Source organism: Neolamprologus multifasciatus, chromosome 8, assembly GCF_963576455.1.
Source record: "Neolamprologus multifasciatus chromosome 8, fNeoMul1.2, whole genome shotgun sequence".
Taxonomy (NCBI): Eukaryota; Metazoa; Chordata; class Actinopteri; order Cichliformes; family Cichlidae; genus Neolamprologus; species Neolamprologus multifasciatus.
In genome coordinates, this window is record NC_140446.1 from 21,945,097 (window position 1) to 21,971,940 (window position 26,844).

At 42.6% G+C, this 26,844-nt stretch overlaps 2 protein-coding genes across 6 annotated transcripts; one reads left to right on the forward strand and one right to left on the reverse strand.

The window, feature by feature from the left end:
- Positions 1-368: 368 nt before the first annotated feature.
- LOC146513102 (uncharacterized) lies at positions 369-5,084 on the reverse strand. 2 transcript variants are annotated; one of them, XM_085170235.1, is made up of 7 exons: positions 4,794-5,084; positions 4,506-4,715; positions 4,208-4,390; positions 1,235-1,366; positions 990-1,094; positions 778-907; positions 369-642 (listed from the first exon to the last, which is right to left on the reverse strand). In XM_085170235.1, the coding sequence occupies exons 1-7, from the start codon at positions 4,939-4,941 to the stop codon at positions 582-584; spliced, it is 969 nt and encodes a 322-aa protein (XP_085026361.1). In that variant the 5' UTR covers positions 4,942-5,084; the 3' UTR covers positions 369-581. The 2 variants fall into 2 exon arrangements, with proteins under 2 accessions (XP_085026361.1, XP_085026362.1); XM_085170236.1 differs by having other exon boundaries at positions 758-907.
- Positions 5,085-5,110: 26 nt separating this feature from the next.
- Positions 5,111-26,663, forward strand: tnrc6ba (trinucleotide repeat containing adaptor 6Ba). 4 transcript variants are annotated; one of them, XM_085170223.1, is made up of 22 exons: positions 5,111-6,013; positions 7,026-7,115; positions 7,726-7,747; positions 8,103-8,540; positions 9,148-12,051; positions 14,124-14,288; positions 14,498-14,694; positions 15,241-15,315; positions 15,464-15,670; positions 15,860-15,979; positions 16,178-16,303; positions 17,566-17,736; positions 18,122-18,244; positions 18,387-18,582; positions 18,766-18,933; positions 19,045-19,191; positions 20,793-20,936; positions 21,630-21,722; positions 22,166-22,369; positions 22,664-22,731; positions 23,569-23,708; positions 24,251-26,663. In XM_085170223.1, exons 2-22 carry the CDS (start codon positions 7,059-7,061, stop codon positions 24,816-24,818), a joined length of 6,333 nt encoding a protein of 2,110 aa, XP_085026349.1. In that variant the 5' UTR covers positions 5,111-6,013; positions 7,026-7,058; the 3' UTR covers positions 24,819-26,663. The 4 variants fall into 4 exon arrangements, with proteins under 4 accessions (XP_085026349.1, XP_085026348.1, XP_085026350.1 ...); XM_085170222.1 differs by having other exon boundaries at positions 5,111-5,392; XM_085170224.1 differs by having other exon boundaries at positions 5,111-5,392; positions 7,029-7,115.
- Positions 26,664-26,844: the final 181 nt, after the last annotated feature.

A 26,844-nucleotide genomic window follows, 5' to 3' on the forward strand; every position in this document is an offset into this window, starting at 1 on the left:
TAACAAAAGTGTTGTTTGAAACTTCAATGAGGTATAGGTATCATTCGATCTGTATGCCTGTGTTTGTGTTGCCATTGGAAATATGTCATCCAAAAAGGTTTATTTACCTTTTGATCAATAATTTGTTTCCTCTGTTTAATTCAGTTTGTTGCACTTATCAGCAATTTTTAAATTGTTTTTGCGTAAAGTTAAAAACAAACCTCTCATGTACTATAAAAACAATACAAATGTGCAAACCATTTCCTCACACTTATTCTACCGGCACCCTTTGAAACCAAAGTCTCATTAGGTTTGGGTTACATTTGTGTGTTTCTGCTGCCCCCTAAAGGCTCATTCGGAACAAGACTCCTCCCCACACCATATATATGTAAAAACTTCCAACATCACCTTTATTTAACTGGCATTCAAAGACAAAGTTTGTCATTTGGAGAAACTGTTCATGTGGTGAACGACTAATAATATGACCATGTTTAGAGATAACACAACAGGTCACTCCTCCACTTTGGTACTAGACAAAAAAACAACTCTTCTCTTCACAGCTAACAGTGCGTTTGCAGAGTTACTCATCAGTAGTGCTTTTCTCACTTTTTCTCACACAGGGAATGGAGAAGGTCAATCTGCTCAGCGTATTCAAATCCAGGCCTGTGGGGAAGAACATAGAAGCAATGTTAAAGAGGAACCTGAAAACAGGATGAGCTAGCAGCTCCTGTTTTGGAAATGAATAAAATACATTACCATATACAACAAACAAACCCACAGTTTCTACAACCATCTCACCGTCCGGGTGTCTCCAGGATCAGAGGGACGTTGTCCAGCCTGGGCTCATTGACAATTTCTTGAAATGCAGAGATTCCAATGTGACCTTTACCGATATCTTCATGCCGATCCAGGTTACAGCCAAGTTTACCTTCAGGTTACACAGAAAGAATAAGGAAAGACAACTAGAGACTTTAATGTGTGACTTTTCTGTCTCTATGCCCTTGCTATACCTTTGGAGTCATTAAGATGAATGGCCTTGAGGTAGTGGAGCCCCACTTCTTGGTCAAACTCATCCAGCATGGCCTTCACGCCTCCCTCTGCAGCAAGGTCGTATCCTCCCAAGACGAGACATAAAACAACAATTGAGCACAGAAAGAAACTCTCTCAGGTCTTATGCCAGGTTGAATATTTTAAGGTATCACAGCCCTGTTGGACATAAAGCAAATTTGAGGTTAACATCACAGGTTTCACTCACCTGCTGCAAATGCATGGCAGGTATCCAGACATACTCCTGCTCTGGTCTGGTCTCTCACTCTGTCTATGATGCTCTTTAGCTCACAAAACTTGCCGCCCACCGTACTGCCTTGGCCACTCATGTTCTCCAACACTGACCACACAGAAAGCCCAGAGAGCGAGAGACAAAGAATAAGAGGTTTTTAATATGACACACTCATACATTTGTAATATTTCTCTGTCGTTATCTCTTCAAACAGAGTCTGAACGCAGCTTTTGCTGTTGTATTCTGCTGTACAATTTACCCCAGGCGTCAACAAGTAAAAGGCCCAGGTACACTCTTGGTTGCGTCCATCACACCACACAATGTGCTACCTATGCTCACATCTAAACCTATCAAACGCAGAACAGCTAACATGACATCATACCTTTGTACTGTGGGAGAAAGTTGGAGAGCGAGAGCACCCAGTCAATCAGCAGGGTCGAACCCCAGACTTTCTTGATGGGGGGGTGACAGCTCTAACCACTGAAAGTTGCACTGGCATTTATGTCAAACTTTCGTTAACATTAAAATGTCGGGCAAAGTTCAAATGGCTTTGTATTTAACAGACGTGCCATGCAAACATCATTCCTGTTGATAGGCATCAAAATCCAGTCATCAGGCACTTTATTAGATATGCATGCTCAACTGATTGGTAACGTAAATATCTAATTAGTCACATGGCAGCAACTCAATGCAGGGGGAAAAAAAAAAAAAAAAAAAAAGGTGATTTAAGTGACCTGGAATGTCGCATGGTTGGGCTGGTCTAAATATTACAGAAACTGATGATTTTCTGGGATTTTCCCGCTTCTATCATTCACAGAGAACCGTCCGAAAAAGAAAAAATATCAATTGGGTGTCAATTCCTTGTTGATGCCAGAAGTCAGAGGAAAATGGTAAGACTGCTCTGAGATGATAGACATGCAAAGGTAATTTAAATAACCACTTGTTACAACCATGATATGCAGAAGAGCACAAACACAAAACATCAAATCTTGAAGTAGATGGGCTACTACAGCAGAAGACCAGAATGGGTCCCACTCCTCTGAGCTAAGAGTAGAAAACTGAGGCTACGGTTAAAATCAGCTCACCAAAACTACACAACAGGAGAGTGGAGAAACATTACTTGGTCTGATGAGTTTGGATGGTAGGGTCTGAATTTTTTTTATTGTTGGTACTGTACTCAAATGGTATTCACAGTCACCAGATGTCAATCTAAAAGAAGTACCTTTGGGATTTGGTAGAACAAGAGATTCCCATGTGGCTCTGACAAATCTGCAGCAACTGTGTGACGCTATCATGTCAGTATAGACCATAACATTTGCAGCACCTTGATGAAACTGTGCTACAAAAACTTAAGGCAGTTCTAAAGGCAAAAGTGGGTCCAGCCCCATAGTAGCATGGATTATCTAATAAAGGTTTTACTGAGTGTATATAATTACTATATATATGGAGATTTAGTCCACTAACAGAAAGCTTAACAACATGAAGTTATATTTTGTGTAGGGATTCTTTGGATTCCTGTGTTAGAAAAACTCCGACCTGACTCATGCTACAAGCGCCGCCACAAACAGTCCTCTGGGTGATCACGTTTTTTTAGGCTTTGCTGGTGTGGAATGTGCTGCCTCCACTCTAAAGGTTTGCAGATTCAGTAGATTCCTTTTAAAAAGTCTGCTAAAGGCATATCTGTTTAGTCAAGCCTTTCGGTAATATGTATTCACCAGAGACCAGATGTATAACTGGAGTGTAGACAAAAATCACAAAAACGTACATAGGCCTTTCCCTGCCCAACCACACAGGCTTGATGGAGCACTTTTGTGTATTAAGGCATAAATCACTGAGTTTTTGACAACTGGTTCTTTGCTACATTGTTTATCTCCCTTTTGTACTTTGGCTTAAAAACTCATCTTTTAGAAACGGGGAGGATAGGACATTTAGTAAGATTGACATGCACTGCTAATTGGTTTACAGTATGCCAGAGCAGCTACTGACCTTTACGGTAATGATTTATAGTCCTCTGCTGGACAGCACAGGATTTAGAACAAAATACAATAAAGAAGTGCTTTATGACATATGGTTTATAAAAGATGGATACAATCACTATGGCATCATTAATTAGTAAAGTCTTGTTATGAAACCTCTGGCTGAGCTTTGTTGCTATTGGGTTCTTTCTGTTTTGAAAACCAGGTGAGCAAGTTCATATGGTAGTTACTTGCCAATCACAAAACAGGCCCACACTAAGGCCTACCCAATTTTGTGCTCCTTCATATGCATTTTTTATAATATGAGCTTCATGATGTATTTAAATAAGACTTCAAACCAGCTATAAACCCACTGGTATAGTGCCTGCTGAGGTCAGAGATCAGAGTCAGAGAGTCATACCCGCGTACTCGGATATCGGATCTCTGGAGTGCCGCCGTTCTAGAAAAAGCTGGGAAAAACAGGATTTGTTTTGGTTCTTTGCCAGGTGGAGCCATTCAGGTTTCACTGACAATAATGGCTAATACTTACTTTTCTTTAGCCTGATCAGTGCTCTGTACAGTGGCAGTACAGATTAAATGTTTATAGTATTATTGCTTTTTATGTTTAGTGTCACCATCTTGGATTGCTAACTCGGGGCATGTTGGTCTGCTTCAATTTTCCAAGTGGGAAATCAGAGCTGAAGGGGCGTTCCACAAAAAAGTTTCGACTGGGAACTTGGAATTTTCAGTTGTAGTCTTATTCATGAAACCACAATTTCTGCAACCAGAGTTGCTGCCCCCTGTTGGTTATTAAAAAGAATGCACTGGCTTCACTTTTCAGACTGGGAACTTATGTCCATCTTTTAGATGGAGTCGATGAGTTTTATTAATACCTCTGGCAGTGTCTGTGCATATGGGTTTCATCGAAAAGGCAATGACTGCAAGGTAGATACACACTGCTGGTTGTTTCAGGTGCTCTGGCGGCCCTCTGTACCTGTAACCACTGATGGTGTTTGCTGGTGAGCATAATTGATGGCGCTTGCAATCTTGTCCACACACTGCTCAGTGGTGATGGTACCCAGGGAGGAGCCGGGGTGGAAGTTATAGAGGCTGAGACCCAGGAGGTTGCAGCGGCTGAGCTCGTCCACCAGCATGGCCTGGCTCTTTTCAAACACATCTAGTTGAAAACATGGTATGCAGGTTAGACCAAAACAGAGAATAATTCTGCAAAGAATAATAAGAGATAACTAGGCATGAAAGGAATGGTAGACAATAATCAGTGTCCGACGGACCCTCTTTAGGAGATCCACAGTTCATCAGGTAGGAACCATGAGGCAAGATATGAGCTGGGTCAAACCCCTGTTGGGAACACAGCTCCTGAAACTTTGCTGCAGCTGTATGGTCCAATGCAGGCCTCTTCCACGATCGCTGGGAGCCCAGGAACAGGGCGAAACTGCTGCCACCCATCTCTGTACAGGACTCCACGGCTTTCCATATCCCACCTGTGGACGTGACGTCACACAAGTGTAAGTAAGTGTGTTTGTCTTAAAGGGTTCCAAGAAGACGACATTAGGCCCTACCTTGAATGCCAACATGAGCTCCAATGTACTTCTTAGTTGCGCGGATGTTCTTCCTGTGTCCTCTCTCCTCGGTGTCCTCGCCCTCCTTTACTCCTGCAGAGGCATCCTCGTTTTTCCTTTTCCTCGTTCCCCTTTTTCTCTGACTCATGCTATGAAGAGAAAGTTGTAAGCAGCCCTTACGAAATAAGCAATAAGTTGACTGTCAGAAGTTTATGGAGGTCAAACAGCCTGTTTTATGCATCCCTCCAGGCAGAAGCCAGCCAGTCAGAGGGCTTCCACGCAGCTGCTACAGGCTGGTCATTGGAGACGCTTCATGCTGAGCAGCAAAATGGCCGCCCGTCACCCGACTGACTCCACAGCGCTTTGAATTTAAATTCTTCTGCACATTAGGGTTTACACTATTATAACGGTAGTGCTCACGAACCAGTACGTTATTACGCGTGTATTTTCATTTTCTGCCACTTTACTTGATTCTCCGCTCAGGCGTCGCTGTTCTTGTAGCCTCGACGAATGCCTCAAAAAGCTAGAAAAAAATCGCACTGAAGCACTTTAGCTAAGCTAGCTAGCACGCTAGCGTATCTTCATATGTGATTCCCGAGGTAAGTGGGTGAAATTTTTACATTTCTCGGCGTTGCACTGGGACGTTGTTTGAATGCATGCGAGTGGGCTGCATCTTAATGGAATGCCATGCCACGGCGCTTGCAAACCAAGCTAGCGCCATTAACCTGGCTACTTGTAATTGCTGCTGTCACTGGATAATGCTACCTTAGCTTATCTGGCTAATGTTCGGTAGCATTAGCGCCGTTTTAGCAGTATTTTTGGCACTGCGTTAGCTGAGCTGGGTATTTGGCTGGGTATTTGGCCCTCTTATGTGTTTGCTGTTCAAGACCGTTGTGTACACTTAATAGAGCAGTTACTGAACTTGCGTTGGTTTGAACTCGTTAATACCTGCTGTGCACCGTGTCCACGTATTTTAGTCTGAACCCCTCCTTAACGTTAGCCTCGACGAAATATTTTATTAGCAGCAGCTGCTGAACTTGCCGCTTGTGTAAACCTTAAGGGGCGAGGATGAATGTGTCTGACTATTTCAGCTAAAGCGGATTTATTCACCCGTGTCTTCAGTTTTTGAATATGCCTTTCCATTTAAGCTCAAAACTCAAACCTTTTTGTGCTGTGGGGCTAGCTGCCGAATGCTGGTGAGCTTGGAATAACGTTGACAGGTATGTCACGCATAAACTGCTGGAGCTGCTGGATAAGGTTTACTATACTGCAGATCTGACAGATTGAAATAACATCGTGATGATGTCTGGCTTTCTGATACTTCTGGCCTGAGATCATAAATGCTTCAGGGACGATGACAGGTCGCTGTCCCCAAATGTAGGAATCCTGCTTTATGGAAGTCTTAACGACACGAAGCAAAAACGAAACCAACATAAGACCGAGGCAACCGGAGCATACCAGATTGCTTGGGTTTTGCTTTAAACGAGCCCCTTTAAAGGAGAAAACTAACGACTTGTGTTTTAACGTGCTAAGATGAACCCAGACATGCTAATGTTGCGGTTATTGCCATATTGTAATGCATACATGATTTACATTTTGCGCATTTACGGGCGCTTCCCTGGTTCCGCTCTAATAGAAATGAATGACATTTCTATCACCCTGTTAAATAAACAGTATAAACCATTCGTTTCTTTTAAAAATCGTAGTATAGCTCAGCTGTTACATCTTCAAACTGAAAAATCGAACAATACCATGTTTAGCTTGTCCCTGACATCCTGCTCTAGGGATCATAGAGGAGCTATGGGGAATCCTAATGACAATGCACTCTTTGTTGTAGCTGAAATCTGCTTTTTTTATTATTCTCATTTTATTTATTTGAAGCCGGTAAAGAGTATGATTCTGGATTTGTAACTACCAGCACACTGTCTCAAAAACAAATCTAGATTTCAAACTTTCGGTTTATCTGTTATGGGTTCCTGGATATGTAGATCCAGTCAATCAAGCTTAACTGATTGGACCTACAGGACCTAAAGGTCCGTTTATCCAGTTGTCCAGTGGAAGTGTAGTGACAGAGATTGTGTCTGATATGGAGTTAGAATTAAATGTTTTCTCTTTTTTTCCCTTGAGGAATGAATTTGGTTTACAGGAAAAATCTAGAAAATATGAAAACAAACTGTTGCTTGTTCTAAAATAGTTGATACAAAATTGAATAGCCTGCTATTTTATCTACAGAAGAAAGGAGCATCAGGACAGGAGCAGTAGTTCATGGAAGACAAGAAAAGGAAAAAAGACGAAAAAAGGAAAAGGGAAGCCTCTCAGAAGGTGAGTGTGTTTGTATTACCAGATTCCATGTCCTCTAGGACAGATATTCTCAAATTCAAATGAACGTTTGTATCTTGACACAGTATGCAGGCAGTAAATATGTGCACATTCACCCATATCATTTAAAATGGCAGTTCTGCATGGATATATGTATGGTTCTATTAAAGTGACTTCAGTGCGCTCTCTTATCTCAGGTGGACACATTTGAACTGTCACATTAAGTCAGTGGGTTCAACAACAGCATTTAGTTTGGATTTTGAATTTTTGATCTTACATTATGCCATTTCAGATTTTTGGTATACACGTATATACAGTTTAACTATGTTTGACAAGATACCTGGTTCATGATCTTGGCTAATTTGGGCTTCCTGAAGCTATGGAGTTGCAGTCAACACTGCAGCTGTTGAACTTGTTGCAATGAAATCTCTTGTCCTTAAATGTCCTTAGATGTTACATTAATTTTGTGAGGACTAAATGTTGACAGATTATGTGAATAGTGAAAGACTAATAACATTAAAAAAAAACAACAGTTTCCTTTCTTTTTCTGACTCAAAAAGAAACAAAAAACAAACTACATTTTAACACTACTTTCTGCTTCTCTTCATTTTAGGTTGCAGAGCAAAAAAACAAAGGTAAGCAGCACAGTGATATATTTTTATGGAGTTTGATATAAATATTAGTTTGCTCCTAAATTTGCTCCTAAATATTTTTATGTCTAAAAAGATTGTGATGGCATCACAGTCACAGTAACATTATTATTTCTCTGGCTTAATAATGTGTTGGACAACACTTGATGCATTTTTAAAATTATTTTTAAACAAGAGCACATTCATCTGCATCAGTGATTTCTTTGTTTTATAGTCCAGTTTGTTATCCATTTCTGGCAAATGCTTGATTAGAAGTTACATTTGAAGTAAATAAAACTTGCATTCTTAAAATGCACCTGCTTAAACAAATATCTCTCTCACCTCCTTGCTCTTCTTGTAGTGCCAGACTTGACTAAGCCAGCTTCTGCCCAGTCTTCTGCTACCCAGAGCAGCTCTGCCTCCCCCAGCCCTGGACCCACCCCCTCTGCCTCCCCATCTCCAGCCACCTCAGGCCCTGGCAGTGCTGCCACCCCATCACAGGGCGGCAACAATGCCAAGCGCCTGGCAGTGGCCAACGGACAGCCCACCTCCACCACCAGTTCTTCCTCCACCGCTGGCGGCTCCAGTGTTGCTGGAAACAGCAGTGCAAGTAGCGGAGGCGGAACTCAGGCGCCTCAGCAGCCACCGCGCTACATGCCGAGAGAAGTGCCGCCACGATTCCGCTGCCAGCAGGACCATAAAGTGCTACTGAAGAGGGGTCAGCCGCCACTGTCCTCCATGCTGCTGGGAGGGGGGGTGGGAGGAGATGGCCCCAATGCAAACATGGCTGCTGTTTCAGGTAAGTGTTAACAATGCTGTTGGTCACAAGTATTAAAGCGGGTTTGTCAACTAATCACAGGTTGGTGTTTTTGGTGTAGAGTCTCCTGTCTACTTGCTAAAGAGTCATTTGAAAAAGGAGTTACTCACGATGGCAGGCAAGCATTGAAGGCCTGCAACCTGTAATGTGTTTGTGAAATAGAGGCTATTGTCACACATTAATTCTGGGAAATGTCAGGAAAATCAAATTAATGCATAATCTAGATGGTTTTCTCACATAGCAGAAAACAAGAGATGGGTGATTAAACCAATATTGTTTGTATTATTAGTCAAGGGTGCTACCTTGGCCATGTGTGAACAGAGCTGAGAAGATGTCTGCTTCCTCACTGTGAATTCTCAGAATTGTTTCCTGTCCTATGTGACTGACTCAAACATTTGGAGCAAATGTAAACATTTGAAGCTCCACCTGGTGTGTCTCTGCATGTTTGGAAACAGTTGTTGCAAAGCACTGTCTGATCCGCAAATGTTACATAGCTCTGTCAAAGCACAGGTCATTTACTGCATTATTTAATGTTTTTTTAACTGATGAAGAGTCTAAAGTTGCTCTTTTGTGGGATTTACTTTTACAGATTCCGGCACAGCTGCCTCCTCATTGGCTCTCACCTCATCATCAGTTGCTGCTTCTACTACTACTTCTAATTATGCAAATTCCATGTGGGGGGCAAGCTCAGGCAGCCAGGCCTCCTCTCAGGGCAGGGAGAAGGTGATTGTTGATGGCAATGACCTAGAGGAGTGGCCTAGTATTGCTGGCAGTGATGGAGGGAGCAGCGGCAACAACGGAATGCCTGTGAATAGCATTAGTGCCTCTGGCAACCAATCCTCACCCACTTCCTCGTTCTCTTTGCCCAATGAATGTATGCAGTCGTCCAGCAGTTCAGCGTGGGTGACGGCTGCCTCCCAGGGTCATCTTGGAGGAGGTATTGCAGTAACTGCAGCTGGGCCTCTGCTACAACAGTCCTCCTCACTTTCCAAAGCCCCCGCTGTGCCAGGGAGCCATGATGCCAGTGGCTCCGTTGATGGCAGCAGTGGGATTCCAGGTGCCAACTTCAATCCAAATGCCAACCCTTCAGCCTGGCCTGCACTGGTGCAGCAGGATGGCCCCGCTGCTGTAGGTGAAGGAGGTCAGTCTTCCTTTCACCATCAGGGCCCTGGCGGGTCTGCCAACAACTCTGCTTCCCTAGGGGCAGCCGGTGTCCTGGGGGGTCACCCATCTTTATCTGTGAATCAATCAAACACCCATCAGCACCAACTTCACCAAATGCCATCCAGAGACAGAGAAATGGGTGGAGGGAATTGGGACAGTAAATCAGCGGGACCAAAAATTGCGGGGGGAGAAGGGATAGGGGGAGGAATGGACCATGGTGCGGGAGGAAGTGGGATGAGTGAAGAGCACAGCCTTGTCTCCTCATGGAGAGGCCAGCCTTCTTACCCTGCAGCTAACTCCAAAAAGGGTGCCTCAAGGACTGATGGTTGGGAGAGTGGAGGAACTTGCACGGGGGTATTTGGAGCTGCAGAAGGGGATAATGGGACTTCAGGTTGGGCTTATCCAAGTTCCACAAGTGGGGTTAATGTTTGGGGTAGTGCTGGAAATGGGGGCAACATGAGTCAGACCTCTGGGGTATCTCAGGGAGGGTGGGGGTTATCGGGAGATGGTGGTGAAAGAGGGATTTCTGGTAGTGAGTGGGGTGGAAACTCTGGTGGGGTTGGTGGACCGAATCCAAGAGGTGAGGGAATGAGTGGAGCCTGCAGCAGTAACAGCAGCAGTAGTGGAGGCAGCACAGCAGGGAACCCGCCCACTGCTTCCTCCTCTTCGTCAACTGCCACCACTACTACCAGAGCCTGGGACAATCAGAAAGGAGAGAGTGAAACGGGAGAATGGGGTGAGGGTGTAGGAGGACGGGGAGGATCGTCGTCCAGTGGTGGAAATTCTAGAAGTGGGGGTGCGCCTAATAGCAGCCGACCACGTCGGCAGGCAGTTGATGCAGAAGCTGCCTTACAGAGCCTGCTAAATCGCTCTGATCTGGATCCTCGGGTCCTGTCTAACACAGGCTGGGGCCAGACACAGATCCGCCAAAACACAGAATGGAACACTGATAAACATGCAGGACAGAGTAAAGGTGGATCCTCATCAGCTACATCAAAACATCCACCTTCTCTCAGTGGTCCTTCTCAATATTCTAGTGGACCTAGGACCTTAAGCACTGATTCTGTGACTCCAGGGGTCAGCCCTTCCCTGGTTCCATCCACTGGGTCCTCTGGTGAGGGCTGGGAGAGCAGCAGCAACAGTAGCAGTAGTGGGGCTTCTTTGTCTGGGAGAGCCCCACCACCTATCGGCCCCAACATGAGAAATCTTGGCGTATCACAATCTGGGCCAGTGACTCCAACTGGACCTGTTATAGGGTCAGGGGTAGTGCCAGGCCCTAGCCAACAGGGGAAAGCTACAGGCTGGGGTGGAGGAGGGATGGGGGCTGGGGATTGCCAGGAAGCCACAGGTTGGGGTAGTGATGAATACAGAGGCAATAGTAGAGGAGAAAAAGGAGGATGGGGTGATCTTGGGCAACAAAGTGACCATGTGACTGGATGCTGGGGAAGAAGTCAGGAGGAAAAAGGGACAGGAGGGTGGAAAGAAATGGGTGGGAATGGAGGGGGTGGGTGGGGATCAGAACAGAAGGCTGGGGTAGGTAAGAATTGGGGAGAGCAAGACTCCAAATTAAATAGTGGCGGAGGAGGGTGGGGAGATGAGAGGAAGAATGGAGGAGGGCACTCAGGTGGGGATTTAGGTGTGGGTGGGTGGGGAGACTGGGGTGAAAGTGCTCCCCGGAGGACCTGGGGGGCAGGGGGAACAGGTGGTGGAGGAAGTGGAGGAGGGGGTATTGGTGTTGTTGGAAGCATGGGGTCCAAACCCCAACAAAGTTGGAGTGGAGGAAACAAAATGCACCAGATACCAAACAGCCAGTCGGGCTCCATCACAGGCCCACAGGCACAACTGCAACAGCAACAATCACAGCATCCACAGCTGCACCAAGCAATGGACCAAGGGGCTATGCAAGGGGGTGGGGGGAGGAAACTCATCTCTCAAGCCCAGAATCAGAACCAAAGCTCAGGCTGGACTTCAGGGCCCATCCCTGGTGTCCCTGGAGGAGATGGAAGTGGATCTGAACCAAGCGGCTGGGAGGAACCCTCGCCGCAGTCCATAAGCCGGAAGAATGAAGTAGATGATGGAACATCAGCATGGGGAGACCCAGATCATTACAAACCGGTCAACCTGTGGGATAAGAACAGTGGTCATGCAGTCCAGGGCCAGGCCCAGGGCCCGGCCCAGCAACAGCAGCAGCAGCAGCAACAGCAGCAGCAGCAGCAGCAGCAACAGCAACAGCAGGGACCTCCAGTGCAGCAGCAGCCCAGCAGGCAGACTGCAGCACTTGGAGGTAACAGAGACTTCAACACTGGACCTGGGAAGTCTTCCGCTATGGGTAAGTTATTAGGAATTTAATTTAACTAACCAGGGTGTAATCATAAGTTCCATAACTCAACCCATACAAATCCACAACAATACCTGATAAAAATCTTTATAAATTTCTCATTCCAGCTCGTTGTTCACCTCTGTTAATTTCTTTTATCTGACTGTTTGCATTTCCACCATGATGTCAAAATGTTCTCAAAGAGCAGTGATAAACTTATGGAGGAAGCTGATCTGTCCTAGATATTTAGAATCATTGCTGGTAATCATAGCTGGCCTCAGATTCCAAACAGGGCTTTTTAGTGGTATAGTTATAGTTTTCAAACCTGAATGCAACCTGCCGCATGCTTATCATTTCTGTCACTGTTTATTATTTGTGCCTTTTGAATTAGTCTCCCTCAGGGTCAGACTCAAGTCTGCGTATAGACATTACACACTGAACGTGCTGCGCAAAAAACAATGCAAAATTCAGAATTTTACGGACCAGAACCAGCCAAATAACCTGTATACACACCAAGCGCGTTGCATTTTTGTAGAATTTTTTTTTTAAAGACATGAAGTGATGATGAGCTGGTCCTGATGTTTATAAACAATCAAATGAAGAAACAAATTCTTGGTTCATCCAGTTCTCACAGGAAGGCATGAGTAGGGAGAATTTCATGGTTTGATCCAGGAGTTGAAGCTGTATCACGGCTTTCTTACGTATGAAAGGATGTCATAGGGGAGTTTGAACACTTCTTGGCAGAGTTGGGAACACAATTTCAGAGAGCCGAATGTGTTTAGCTGTGTGTCTGAGGTAAAATGGTATCATTTTAATATTTCCATATCAGTGAAAATACACTATTGGTGTGAATGGCTGCATTAAGAATGGGCGAGCCTGAAAAAATATTTTTAATGCAGAAAAATATTCATATAGATTTTACGCACCTGGTGTGAAAAAGCCTTTAATCTGAGGAAATGCATTTGGCACAAACCACTTTGACTTTAGTTTGTGTCTTTGTACATTGGCACACGTGCATACCAGTCATCATTGTTGATCACCACCCACTCGACTCACCAGATTTTTGTTCCCTTTGACTTTTTATCTTTCCCCAAATTTAAATTCAATGGTGACCATTTTGTATACACTGGAGGATTTTAAACTCTCAAGTGGTTCACAAGCAGGGTTTCTGTGCAGGAAGTGTTGCCTTGTTGCAGCGAAGTCTTGAAGTGGAGGTCAGACCACTTTAGATCAGATAAAGCCGATACAATTAATCTGAATGCATTGTTTTCACTTTAGATGAGTGATGAAACATTTCTTCCTTTGAAAGCATTGTGTCTAGGTGAACTAGATCAGGTATAGTTGGCTGTTTTTTGTTTTGTTTTTTTTGTTTTTGTTTTTTTTGTTGTCTTTTTTTATAGCCAGAGTTGCTGAACTTGTTCACACCTTATGCATTGTTACACATTGTAATGTGAAAATGAGAAAGGTCTGATTTGTACTATGATTTTTTTTGGAATGAAAATGATCCCATTGGTTAGTAAGATTTTCTTGTGGTTAAACACAAGGAAATTATATTTAATTTACTGAAATCAAAACAAAACAGTTTTCTGTATAGTTGCTTTGTATAAATTGATATTTGTTCATTGCTTAAACAGCAATTTGAAGAAGCTGAAGTTTGCCACCAAAAATCACTGTTTGAATGAAGTGAACTAATCAGAAATCCACTGTTGAATGTGCAGTTTTAATGGGACAGCTAGAGCAACTGTTATATAGGTCATCACTGAAATTTAGTGTTATAAGACAGCAGCTCAGACATGGGAAAATAGTCAACCAAGCAGCAGCTTGATGTTTTTGCAGTCGTGACTGTGGAACCACAGTAGCAGTGAAGCGTCATTGCTGACTGATAGCGGAAGCCAGTATGGTTGCAGACAAAACACTTTGATTTTTGGATCAGTGAGCCAGACCACATGAAGCCATGAACTGTTCAAAGAAGTGTCCTTTGTGTAAACTTTTTTACTTCCCCTGTAAAAACAAACAAATAAACATTGATTAAAATAAGCCTCTTTCTTGTTTCTCACCTTAACCATGCCCATGTGTATCTGTAGGTCCATCAGGCTGGGGGAGCACTTCCCCAACTAGTCCTACAGTAGACAATGGCACAGCAGCTTGGGGGAAGCCTAGTGATGCTCCGACTGGTTGGGGAGACCCTGATGATGCTGGAGGAAAGACAACATGCTGGGGAAACCCTTCTTCAAATCCCATCAAATCTGGTCAGAAAATCAGTTTTAAACAAAACCACGTCTTTGAATCACAAGTGTTAGTCATACAGTCTGATTTTGAGGTTTGCATTGGTTGTACTGGGTTTTGTTATGATGCATGATGCAGTAGACACACAACTAAAGTATTTGTATTTATATAAATGTCATTTCTAATGGCTTTAATCATAATCTGATAATGGCTTGTAACTTTTATGCTGCAGGTTCAAAGACTATGCAAGATGGCTGGGGGAACAAAGAGAGCCCTGTGGCAGCGTCACGTAACCCAAGCTGGGAGGATGAGGAGGAAGGTGGCGGCATGTGGAATAGTACTGGCTCCCAGGGAAGTGGATCATCTTGGGGACAGGGAAGCAATGGTGGCTGGGGTCAGAGCCACAGTGGGAAGAAGCCCAGCAGTAAGGTGGGTTACTGTTGGGGAAAATTGATCTTTGTAAAGGAAAAATCAATTATTAAAATAAAATTATTAAAAATCAAAATGATAATATCTGAGGTCTTCAACCTAAGTGGAAGGACAGATGTCCTTAACAGGTTGTTCTGTTTTTAAAAAAAAATAAAAATAAAAAATTATTAAATTATTTGAAGTAATTTCATGATTTTTTTTTTAAAAAATATATTTATTTAGCCATCATTTAGTCTTGTCAACATTCCTTAGGAGAGTTAAAATAAATGGTAAATGGCCTGTATTTGTATAGCACTTTACTTAGTCCTTATGGACCCCAAAGCACTTTACACTACATTCAGTCATCCACCCATTCACACACACATTCACACACTGGTGATGGCAAGCTACATTGTAGCCACAGCTGCCCTGGGGCGCACTGACAGAGGCGAGTAAACATACTTACGTGAATTAGTCCCACAATTGGAATGCTTTTATTGTGAATTCTTATAACAAAAAAAAATCTTTAAAGTCATTTCATTTGCTCTCCTTGTATTTGTCTCTTAGGGCCCATTGAAAGCTGGTGGAGGAGAGTCATGGATGGGCCCCATTAACAGACAGTTCTCTAACATGGGGTTGCTGGTAAGATAGAAACGTTCTTACTTCTTGTTGTGGTAGGAATTCATACTAAAAATTAACATAAATTACATTTGACACGTTGTAGTGTTCTGTGCAGTGAGTGTTAAAAGCAGTGCTCATGATGGTGAAATTGGGTTTCTTTGTTGGACAGAATGATGATCCCAGTGGCCCAAACATTGACCCAACTTCAGGTTCTATCCAGGAGAAGAAAATAGAGATGGATAAAAGAGGCATGGGAATGACTGATTACAATGGAGACATGAGGAAGGGAGGAAGAGGAGGAGGTGTGGGGGTGTCTTATCGTCCTCCTGGTTCCAAAGAGGCAGCACCTGGGGATGCTGGAGCTTATTATGACAAGGTGATGCCTCATTACCATGTTGTCTTTCATGTCTAGATAACATGTTGTCTTTTATCATAATTTTTTCCTCGTGTGATTCTACCTTTTCTTCCTGCCTGTTCCATTTGCCTCATTTCTCCTTTCCTCAAACTTCCCCTACACCATAATATACCACCAAAACTGGTCTTCCACTGGCTGTCACTGTGACAGACATTGCCTTTGATCAATCAGGATGGGTGCCTTGGGGAGGAGGGTCCTTGCTCTCTGTACTCTCCACCCTCTGTCTACAAGCCCCATTCCCTCTTCAACCACTCTATCCCCTTTAGACAAGTAAGATAATCACTCCTTTTGTTTCTGCCCTAATGTCTTTGAAGTCCTTGTATAAATCTTCTGTTTTCATTAGATGTTCATAAATATGAAAAGTTTTACATCCACCTTGTCACATTCGGCTTAATTTTTTAAGATTTTCACGTCCTCCGCCCTCCACTATAGGTCATCTGACATTTAATTTTCTGTGTTTGATCGCAGGCTGGTCACAATATCTTTGGCAGTAGTGGAGGAATGGCTCAGTCCAGACATCAGCCAAGTATCCCGCAGATAAACCAGTCACCAGGGATACGAGCGCAAGTGCCTCATCAGTTCCTGTCACCTCAGGTATTAAAAAAAAAAAAAATTTTCTTTGCTGATAGTTTTTGCAGAAACTTCATAGATTATGGGTGCCAAACATATGGGCTTGGGACCAGAATCAGCCCCCGAAGACTCCATTTCAGCTCACTGGAAAGGTTTTCCAACTTTTCCTTCTGATAAAGACCTCCCCCTTTGGCATTGAAACCAAAGTAAATAGCTAATAGATTTAAATTTAAATGACAGAAAAGTTCCTGTTTTTCCACTACCTACGATAAAAGTTTATTATTATTGTTTTAAATATTGGATAGTCTTGGCAATGAGCTACCAGAACTTATTCTGTAAGTTTTCACATTTGTTTGACCTGTTTTTGAAATTGTACTTCATCTTCTTATATTAAGACATTTCAGGCACTAAATGTTTACTTAAATGTCTTTACTCTATTAGAAAGGGGAGAGTAACTGATCTAGCCCACTTAAAGATCAAAGTGGGCTATGTGGTGTAAATTTAGTTTCACATCTGCGTCATACATTAAACCATTCTCATTTTGTGCCATGTTGTTTTTATTGTTTATATCGGATGTAGCTAATACAAATGCAGAATGATTTCAACTTGGAAGCTGTAAAGGCTGTATTTTTCTTTGTAAGCCAGATTTGCCTTGTAGCTGGTGTTATGTAACAAAATACTCATATTCTAGAGCCCTGCATTTTCTTGCATTGCTCAGTTTAGTACGGTTAGAATACATACATACATGGATACATACATTACTTATGTAATTACTTAATGAGTCTTAAGTAAAAAGTAATATTCTAATGTAGCATACATCATTCCTCATGTTCATAGATCTGCTGATCTGTCTGTAGACTTGGTTGGTGTCCAGTCATCTCTCATTTTTTACAATACAGGATTGTCAGTTAAGCAACTCTTGCTTAACGTTCTCATTTAAGTGAAAGCGATCAAAAGCCTTGTAACCCCCTGCACTTAGCGAGACTATAAGAGTTAGAAAATGGTTAATATTTTAATATGGCCATACATTACAATTTCTATTAAAAGTTTGACATTTTATGTATGTAGTCAGTTTTAGTTTTTACCCAAAAAAAAAAAAAAAATCAGTGTTTCACACTGGAAAAGATTTCATGAAGCTTTCAGTCAGTGCATCTCTGTCACCAACTGATGAGACCATGTAAGGGATTGAATGTTGATCAGGAAAAAGCTAATGTACTTGCTTATAGTTACAGGAAAGCAAAATGTTTCTTTGGTAACAGGTGTGCCCGTCTGCTGTCTGTCTCTAGGTGCCAGGCTCTGTGCTGAAGCAGATGCCCCCTCCCAGTGGAAACATGGGGGGAGTTGGTGGTGTGGGAGGGGTGGCAGGAGTTGGGGGAGGTGTGTTCCCTCCGCAGCTGTCCCCCCAGCATATTGCAATGCTCAGCAGCATCTACCCACCCCACATCCAGTTTCAGCTGGTGAGAATTAGCATTATATGTCTCTGAAGGCTACTGCAGGGCTCCAGCACACATCTGCTAAGGGCATAGGCAAGGCTGTACGCAGCCACTGGAGAATCTGATCTGTACTTTCCGTACACCACCGTTACCAAGGCGTCATTCCCTCTGATTGTTACTTTCTCATATGTGTGACTAATTTTCATGCATAATTTGTGTGACACAGTCAGCATATATATGAAATTATGTAGCCAAATAGCTAGAAGGAAATTCAATTTTTTTTTGTTATAACACTGAAACCGTAAAATCCATTCAAATACTTTTGCAGTGTGAAGGATGCAAAACAAAATGTGACCTAAAACTGGTCTTGAAGCAAACTTTTTTGCATCTTTTTTTAATGTTCATTCAGGCTTGTCAGCTCCTCCTCCAACAGCAGCAGCAGCCGCAACAACAACAACAGCAGCAGCAGCAGCTACTGCAAAACCAGAGGAAGTTCACACCAAACACACGTCAGCAGACTGACCCTCAGCAGGTATACATGCACACACACACACACAGACTTCTCTCTTCTTGTTTTTTTTGTTTTTGTTTGTTTGTTTGTTTGCTTGTTTTGTTTTTGTTTTTTACTTCCACCTCTTCAGTGATTGTTCTTGTTTTTTGTTATATCATCTCAGCTGGCCAGGATTATGGCGGTGCTCCAGCAGCAGAGGCAGGTCGGGGGGTTAAGCAGCAGCTCCAAACTATCCCCCTCCCACCATGGTGGAGGTGGAGGAGGGGGTCCTAAACTGCCTGGGGCTGATCCCATGTCCCACCCAGGCCTGGCACCATCTGTGGCTGACCTGCACCAAAAAAATCTAGGACCATACTCTGGTAAACAATTACTTTTTAAATAAAAAAATGTCCTAAAACTGTTGTTTCAACAATGAAACTGAAACATTTTTTCATTTTGAAATTAACTGAATGTAGTGTAGGTTTTTTATTTTTAATTTTTATGGCAGCTGTGGATTCACACATGTGTTAAAACAAAATAACCTTTGTAATATTTCTCTTCAGGGTTTGGATCTGGGGTGAACCTTACAGGTCTGGACCTGGGTGGCTCTGTGGTGGGGGGGCCTGGAGCCATGAAGGACCTAGGGGGTCAGCAGTCCCGTTTCAAGTGGATGATGGAGGGAAACTGTTCTCCAGACACTTCCTCATCTGAGAATGCGTTTCATAAAAATGGTGAGATTATAACTTTTTTTTGAAAATAATTTCATAGTGCAGGCAGAAATGGTCAATAAGATTAGCTGTGAAGTCGCATATTAAAGTGATCGCTCTCTTTCTACCTACCAGGTCCTGTCACCCCCATAAAGATGCCAGGGGGCTCACCATATTCGCAGTATGACATGATGGTTGGAGAAGGGCTGAGTGACAGTTGGCATCGCACCCCTGGCAACAAGATGTGTGCCAAGCCTGCCTCCACACCAAGCTGGCCCCCTGGTTAGTGACTACCTTAAATCAAGATGATGATTATCAAATTTGTGCACTATATGTAACGAGGACATGAAACACAACATGTATTACCTCTAATTTTCATCATAGACAACTGCTTTTAAAAAAAAAAAACGGTCATACATTATCAGTCTATGAAACTAGATTTAAAAATTCAGTGTTTTAAGTTAGTTTTTACAGCAAATCTTGACATCAGTGACATCACTGTGTTGGTTGGTTGCTGTTAATAGCCCACCATACACTATGTCAGCTAAACAGTGACAGAACCATTAACCCAGTGGAAAACAAGGAAGCCAAAACTAAAAAGTACTTTAAGGGGGTCACTTCTGTACAGCAATGAGTTTTTCTCTCTTTTCTCTTAAGTGGTTCTTTGTTGATGCCAGCTGAGCTGAAATGGGAGAATCTACCCATTAGCCATCATGCTAGAGTTTATAGAGCACTTTATACATGAGGACTGTGTGCAGAAAAGGGTGGCTCAGACTAACAAGCTGAAGTCTGAGGCTGGCCCCTCTGTTTAATTTTGCCTTGTTAGCTGTACAGATTGTCCCACCTGGCCAGCTAGCACAAGAATTAGCTGTGCGCTGCAAGGAGATGGCCGGGTAGTGCTATAAACAGTAATTAATAAAAGCCAAAAAAAATAAGTTTGATCATTGCACTCAGCATGATTCTAATAGACTACACTCAGTAAATCATTGTGAAAAGAATAACCACAATGCTTAATTTTGTTACATTTTATTTTCATCACTGTCACTGCCAGCTGTCCACATGAAAAGTAGATGACATTCACAACACTAAACAACATTTTAGGAGAACAGTAAAGCTTCTGTTTCAACAAAATTGAAGTCTTAAAATAGTCTCATATGTGACTTTAGCCGTTTAACTAATAGCGGTTACCCAATGGTCACTTTAGAGTCTGTGCTCCTGTCTTAATTGCCAACAAGTTTGCAAAGTAGCTTACTAACTAGCAGGTATACTAGTTTTGAACACTTGAAACAACATATGTGGATGTGATTTTCAGCTTAAAATGAGCAACTTTTAAGAAATGTCAGTTTAGTTCGACATCTTCATCTAAAGCCAAGCTATTGTTAGCATAAGTGTACCTGCTGTTGGCTGTCTCCACACAGACTTCACAAAGCGAGCATGTTGCTTCTCCCAAAATGTCCCTCTCACAGCAGAGTATCTGGTAAGGGTGGGTAGAGCTAGGGTCCCTGTGCAGTTACCATACCTGTATAAGGTGGTGTTTCTCAACCTCTCTACACCTCCGTATAGCACCAATTGTTATTTGAGCAATTTTTTGTCATAAATGTCTTTCATGCTTACTGGCTTGAAAACATAAACCATAAGGTGTCAAAGGTAACTTGTCAAATCATCTGTCAGCGCCATCTTCTGCCAACTACCTGTTAATTTGGCTTTCTTCCCCTCTGTAATAAGCTAACCACTTGTAATTTACTATGAACAGGAAAAAAGAACAACTCTTAATTTCGTGTAAAACCAGCTAAATTGTGCTGTTTCATGTCCCCTTTAAGCCTGTAGGGTTAAATTTTAGGCTTTTCAGGCTTTAACGGACCACGTGTTTGTTTTTTCTTTAGAGTTCCAGCCTGGTGTGCCATGGAAAGGAATTGACCGTGTTGATCCTGAGTCTGACCCCTATATGACCCCAGGGAGCATGATGGGAAACACAGTGCCACCCACTCTCAATGATACAGAGCACCAATTGTTACAAGACAATACTGGTTAGCATTTGCATGTCAACACCCGATACTCTTATGGATACCACTCCTCATATTTTGCTACCAAGTAAAGATATAAACAGGGAGTTGTGGCTCCTTTTTGCACAATGGCGCGGTCCAAAATTATATTTCTCATCTCATCTGCATTACCGAGCAGGTATGAGAACGTTCAATTTAGTTTTTTCACATAGATCAGTGTTTTTACTGCCAGTGCAAGTGGGTTTGTTTTCACAGTAAACTTGGTCGCAGCCTGCTGACACAGATTTTTCCCTCTTGTGTTTTCCCTTATCTGACTAATTGGAAACAAGCGCTTAAAACTGAAACTAATGGCTTTCCTAAAGGTTTAAAAGGAAGGTTTTGTTTTGTTTTGTTTTCCTCCACTGTGATTGATTTCATAGTCTGAAAGAGTCACTGGGTTTTTTCCAGGATGTTGTAATGTTGTTGTAACTTTGGTATAAAAAGTGTCATGAGTGTCACTTTTGTGGTGATTCAGCGCTTTGACATGAAATAGAAAATTAATCTTCATTGGATTCATATGTTGTTTTCCAAATTTTGCTGATGTTCACTTGGCATGAATAAAAAGCAGTTTGACATTGGAAAGGTGCAACTTTAGCTCTACATATGTTACCCATGGAGGCTGTTTTTGGCATCGTTTATGATCATTCATTTTATGGTTCTCACTATCTTTGTATGCAGATTCCACCCCTCCTCTCAACACCTTGCTGCCTTCACCTGGTGCCTGGCCCTACAGTGCCTCAGACAGTCCTCTCAACAACGCACACAACTCAGGTAACCATACACATGAATATATATATACAATTCCTTCTAGGCTTTTGGTTAATTTATCTACGTTTGTATTTTTACTTCATAATTTCTGGTAATAGTGAATTGTCGGGTTATTAATAAACTCTACAAGAAGAGAAAGTAAACGAAGCAGTGAAAGAATTTGCAATATACATTTGAATTGGATTTGATTGCTTTGAAGGTCACAGTTTTAACAGATTCAGGTTTAAATGTTATTCTGCAGCTACTTGGATAATTTGCAGTGAAATCTGGACAGCACTTAAATATGTTAGAAAATTCTAGTCCTGGAAAACCATGGACATCAGGGAGTAGCTTTGTAATGAACCAGTTAAGAGAATATGGAATATATGTGTTGCTCCTTACATTAATTCACTGTCTGCAGATATTTTAAAGTCTCCGTCCTGCCTGTGTCCTTTTGTCTCCTACAGCAAAGTACACAGAATACAAGACCAGCTGGCCCCCAGAGCCCATTGGACCTAAGTCTTGGAAAGCCAGTCGTGGCAGCAGCCAGACCCAGTTATCCCGCCCACCTCCAGGCCTAGCCAGTCAAAAGCAGCCATCGCCTTCCCCTTGGTCAGGAGGAGCCCCTCGATTGGCTGCCCGCAGCTGGAGTAGTGGCTCGAACAGCACTGGTAACGCTGTGACTAATTTTTCATGTTGTTTTGGTTTTTGCCTTTGAACGCAGTAATTTTTAAAAATGTTTAGTCAGGAGATTTAAAAAAAAATGTCTTTGATTACTGAAAGTGTTATTTTGAGCTAAAGAATCCATTTATATTTCATTTGGAAGATTAAGTGAGGCTCAGTTCATGCAGTGGGAAAGTTATTCATCATTTATTTTGAGAAACTGGGAGGAAAAATGAAGTGACCCTTCGTGGATGACTCCTCTTAGTAAGACCATTTTTCTCCTCCGTTTCTTTTCTGTGCAGGCTCGACCTGGAGTGACGGCAGCTCTCGAGAAAGCTGCTGGTTGGTGCTCAGCAACCTCACGCCACAGGTACACAAACACACATATGCAGGCAGATTTGCAGAAAAAGAATTTCTAAAAATGCAGAGAAGAAAACAAAACTATTTCTTAATTAATTCAAACTGATTAGTCCATTTCACATTTGTATTAGCGGCAGTGGGAGCTGAGACTAAAGCAGCCTCCTCCACCTCCTCTTGGGGTATCTCCAGCACTCCCACTCCCAGGCCAGATCAGAGATGTCTCTCGTCCAATCCTGATCATGTGCCTGAACAAGTAGAACTGAGTCCTCTAAATAATCTGTATTGTTGTAGAGTCTTTAACTTAAAGTGCTTTGAGGCAACAGTTGTGATTTGGCGCTGCATAAATAAAATTGAACTGAATTTCTCTGCTGAACATGGAGTCCAGTATTGACCACCCAAAGCATCTTTAAACAAATGTTTTATTTATTTATTCGTTAATTATTTTTAAAGGCCTCATGATCACCATCTCTGTTGCCTTCCTTAATTCTTGGTGCTGTTGTGCAAGCACACCTTGTAAGGTCTAGTGATCCCCAAAGCTATCTTAGCTGGAGCTAAATGCTTCTGACACACCAAACAGACCTGTGATTATTATCCAGACTTACATGATTCTCTATGAACCACGGAAATCACCACCTATCTCTATAGCCAGCCCAACAGAATCTAGTTAGACAGCCTGAAGCTGCAGTGAAGGTCCATCATGGTTGTCCCTGATTTTGGCAGTGCTGTGTTTCAGTGTTTGAAACATAGCACATTTAAAAATCCCAGTCTGTTTGACATCTTAACCTATTACTGTCCTTTTAAGATCTCTTTCGTCTGCTTGTTTTTTTTTTGGTTTTTTTTACTACAGATTGATGGATCCACTCTGAGAACCATCTGCATGCAGCACGGGCCGTTGTTGACCTTTCACCTTGGCCTGACCCAGGGCACTGCTCTGATTCGCTACAGCTCCAGACAAGAGGCAGCCAAGGCTCAGAGTGCACTTCACATGTAAGGAATTATTTTGATAACATCTTTTTAAAGTAAATCTTAAAGTAAAATAAACTAAAGTAGCATCTTGGCTTAGCTTAATATGTTGACTAGAAGTGGTAGCAAATGGCCTTTATCCACCGTCAACAAAAACCATCTACCAGTAAATCTAAAGGTCAGCATTATATTGTCCTAGTTTGTTTCATAATTGAGCATTTTCTCTGTAAAATATCATAACGCTTGGCTTTCAAGAGTTGCAAAGATCCCTGTTACTGATCCCTGGAAAAGTGTTAAACCATCAAGTGTTGTTTTTACTTAACTTCTGAAGTTTAGAGGTGATCTGGATCCTGCAGAAAGAACAAGCCTAGTTATTTTCACTTGCTCGCAAACGTGATGTGTAGCAAACCATATTCTGGTATAGTTTCACTTTTTTGTGTAGACTATACATCACAAACTGAGTGTTCAACTTTTGTTTGCAGTTCATTTTGAGGCTGAAAAACCTTACAAGCTTTTGTGGCCCTTCATTCATTACAAGTGTATGACGGACTTTCTGTTTACCCCAGGTGTGTTTTGGGTAACACAACCATCTTAGCGGAGTTTATGAGTGAGGAAGATGTGGCTCGCTACATTGCACATTCCCAGGCTGGAGGAGCAGGAAGCGGAGGAGCTGCAGCCGGCTCCCAAGGCTCCGGGCCTACAGCAACCTCCATAGTTGGGGTTAACAGTAACGGAGGAAGCTGTGAAAGAGGTGGAGCAGGAGGAAACAGTGGGGTAGGAGGAGTAGATGGAGCTTCCACAGTCGGAGGGGCAGGAAATGGAGGAGCTGGGTCTTCCAGTTCTGCATGGCAAAGTCTAGAAAGCACAGGCAGCTCGTCGGACCAGTCTGCCACCCAGGGGCCCGGATTGGGCATTTTCACCCAATGGAGCACCAACGGCACTGGGATAGGTGGGGCCGGAGGTGTGGAGGCTGGAAGGCAGGGTCTGTGGGGAAGTGTGGGTGGGATGGGGGGGACAGGGTACCCCAGCAGTAGCCTCTGGGCTTCTCCGGCGCTTGAGGATCGTCACCAGATGGGCAGCCCCGCCTCGCTGCTTCCAGGGGACCTGCTGGGCGGGGGGGCCGACTCTATCTGAGGGGCCAGCTGACACACACGTTTTACACCTAAGGTGAAACACGTCATGCTCTGCATTGACGTGGAGAAAAAAAAGCTACACTGGTCATCCAACATAGACACTCAACAGTCATACTACACACAAGCTACATGCACACATTACTTTCACACAGACATTAAACCGCCTAACTTTAAATGAAGACAACAGTAAAACTTGAACTGGGGGAAAAAGGTGAAATCCATTAAACTCTTTAGGACGTAACTGGATAGCTCTTTGTCTTTTTACTTCAGACCACACACCTGCATTCAGAGACCCAATCACTCAGGCATGCACTGTAGACAGGCTCAGCCAGAGTCCTACACGTCAACAAGTTTAGCTATTGCTGTTTTTAGTGTGCCACTTTTTTTAATTTTATATTGCTATTTAATGGTCAAATCTCAAAAGTCAGACATGCAGACTGAGCCCTCTTAGACCTGGCTGGCGTACTTCAGAGTTCCCACTTTTGGAAGCTTAAGAGTGGGAAGGATCGGAACTTTAAAAAAAATCTGGGACAGCGCCACACTACTGAGTCAAATGGACGATCAGCAACGTTTGAGATGCGCAAAAGGAAAGAGTCTTTTTAGTAGGTACCGACACGTCTACATTGGTGGGAATATGCCATCACTATGGGACCCAGGGTGGAAAAAACACAAAATCAAAACAAAAAAAACAACATTAGCCAAACTTGCACTATATGCCTCTGGGTTTGTTGTTGACGCATCCTTCCACAAATCCCTCCATTTTTGAAACAGAGCTACAACACAACTACATAGACCTTAAAGAACAATTAAATGTTACAGCAGCAGTGGCCTTGGCTAACACCCAGCGGCCACCCACCCTCCATGTCAACAGCATCATCACACCTTTTCATCAGTTACACACTGCTCTTATATTTGACAAGCAAAATTGTATCTCCTTGTCGATGTGCGTTGGTTGTTTATCAGTTTGTTTTCTGTTTTAGAAGAAAAGAGAAATGTGTGGAAAAAAACAGTGGAAATCCAGAGATGTCCTCTTATTTGCCCTTCAAACACTGACCTCGCTATTGTATTTTTTCTTACTCAAGAAATCAAGTTGGTTATTATATATTGTCATGATGTAATGGTGACTATGATCACATATTTACTCGCTGTACAAGGTGCCCTCCTGCCTGCCTGTGTGTGCATGAACTGAGTGTTGACAGTTACGACCGAATGGAGAAGGATGTGATTATGATGACAATTATATCGGGAGTGTCTGTGTTATTGCTGCAACATTGAATGTTTTCTTTTTTCTTGTCCATGAGAGATTCATGAGTGTGTGCGTGCGTGCGTGCTTGCTTTTGAACACTGATCTTCTCCAGTCAGGGAAGTGAATAGATGTAAATCTGACGGCTTACATTTGAGAGAAAGACCGTGTGTGTGTGTGTACACATTTTTGCGTGCTTGACTGGATGTTGTGATAGCTAAAAAGTTCAAAAACATTGGCACTATTGCATTTGTCTCCTAAGTTGTGTTTTTAGTCGCTTTTTGTTTCCGTTTATATATATTTTTTCTTTTAAATGCAATAAGAGAATATTTTTGTTTTTAAGACGAAGCAACCAACCGAAGGCATTTTTATTAAGATGCCGCAATCTTACCATACCAAGCTGAGCTGGAAACAGTGTTTTACAGACACGTTAAAGACATTTTATGTTTTACTGTGTTTCTTTTTATTATGTATCAGTTTAAATTAAGTCAGTCTTTATTATCACTCCTGTTCAGGATGTTTTCCTTTGTTTCAGATGTTACATAAAAGGAGAGGAAATTAATTTAAAGCAGAAAAGAACAAGATAATAAAGGTTGAATTGAAGCACTGTCTTTTTTTTCACTTTGTGCCTCTGAGTAGTTTTCTTGAGAAGTCGAGGGTGGCGAAGATTTGATGAACTAAATTGATTTTCTCTGACAGGAAGGAACATTTAAAGAAAAAAAAGGTCATGATCACTGAACTCACAAAACACATCTTTTGACTTAAATCATACGCCAATTATGAT

What these genes read in the sequence shown, in the direction of transcription:
- LOC146513102 (XM_085170235.1), bottom strand. Translation starts at nt 4,941, where the DNA reads ATGAGTCAGAGAAAAAGGGGAACGAGGAAAAGGAAAAACGAGGATGCC. An exon ending in AGCTCATGTTGGCATTCAAG is followed by an intron (nt 4,716 to 4,793) that starts GTAGGGCCTAAT and finishes TCACGTCCACAG; the next exon opens with GTGGGATATGGAAAGCCGTG. An exon ending in CTGTGGATCTCCTAAAGAGG is followed by an intron (nt 4,391 to 4,505) that starts GTCCGTCGGACA and finishes GTTTTCAACTAG; the next exon opens with ATGTGTTTGAAAAGAGCCAG.
- tnrc6ba (XM_085170223.1), top strand. Translation starts at nt 7,059, where the DNA reads ATGGAAGACAAGAAAAGGAAAAAAGACGAAAAAAGGAAAAGGGAAGCC. An exon ending in TCTCTAACATGGGGTTGCTG is followed by an intron (nt 15,316 to 15,463) that starts GTAAGATAGAAA and finishes TTTGTTGGACAG; the next exon opens with AATGATGATCCCAGTGGCCC. An exon ending in ATCAGTTCCTGTCACCTCAG is followed by an intron (nt 16,304 to 17,565) that starts GTATTAAAAAAA and finishes GTCTGTCTCTAG; the next exon opens with GTGCCAGGCTCTGTGCTGAA.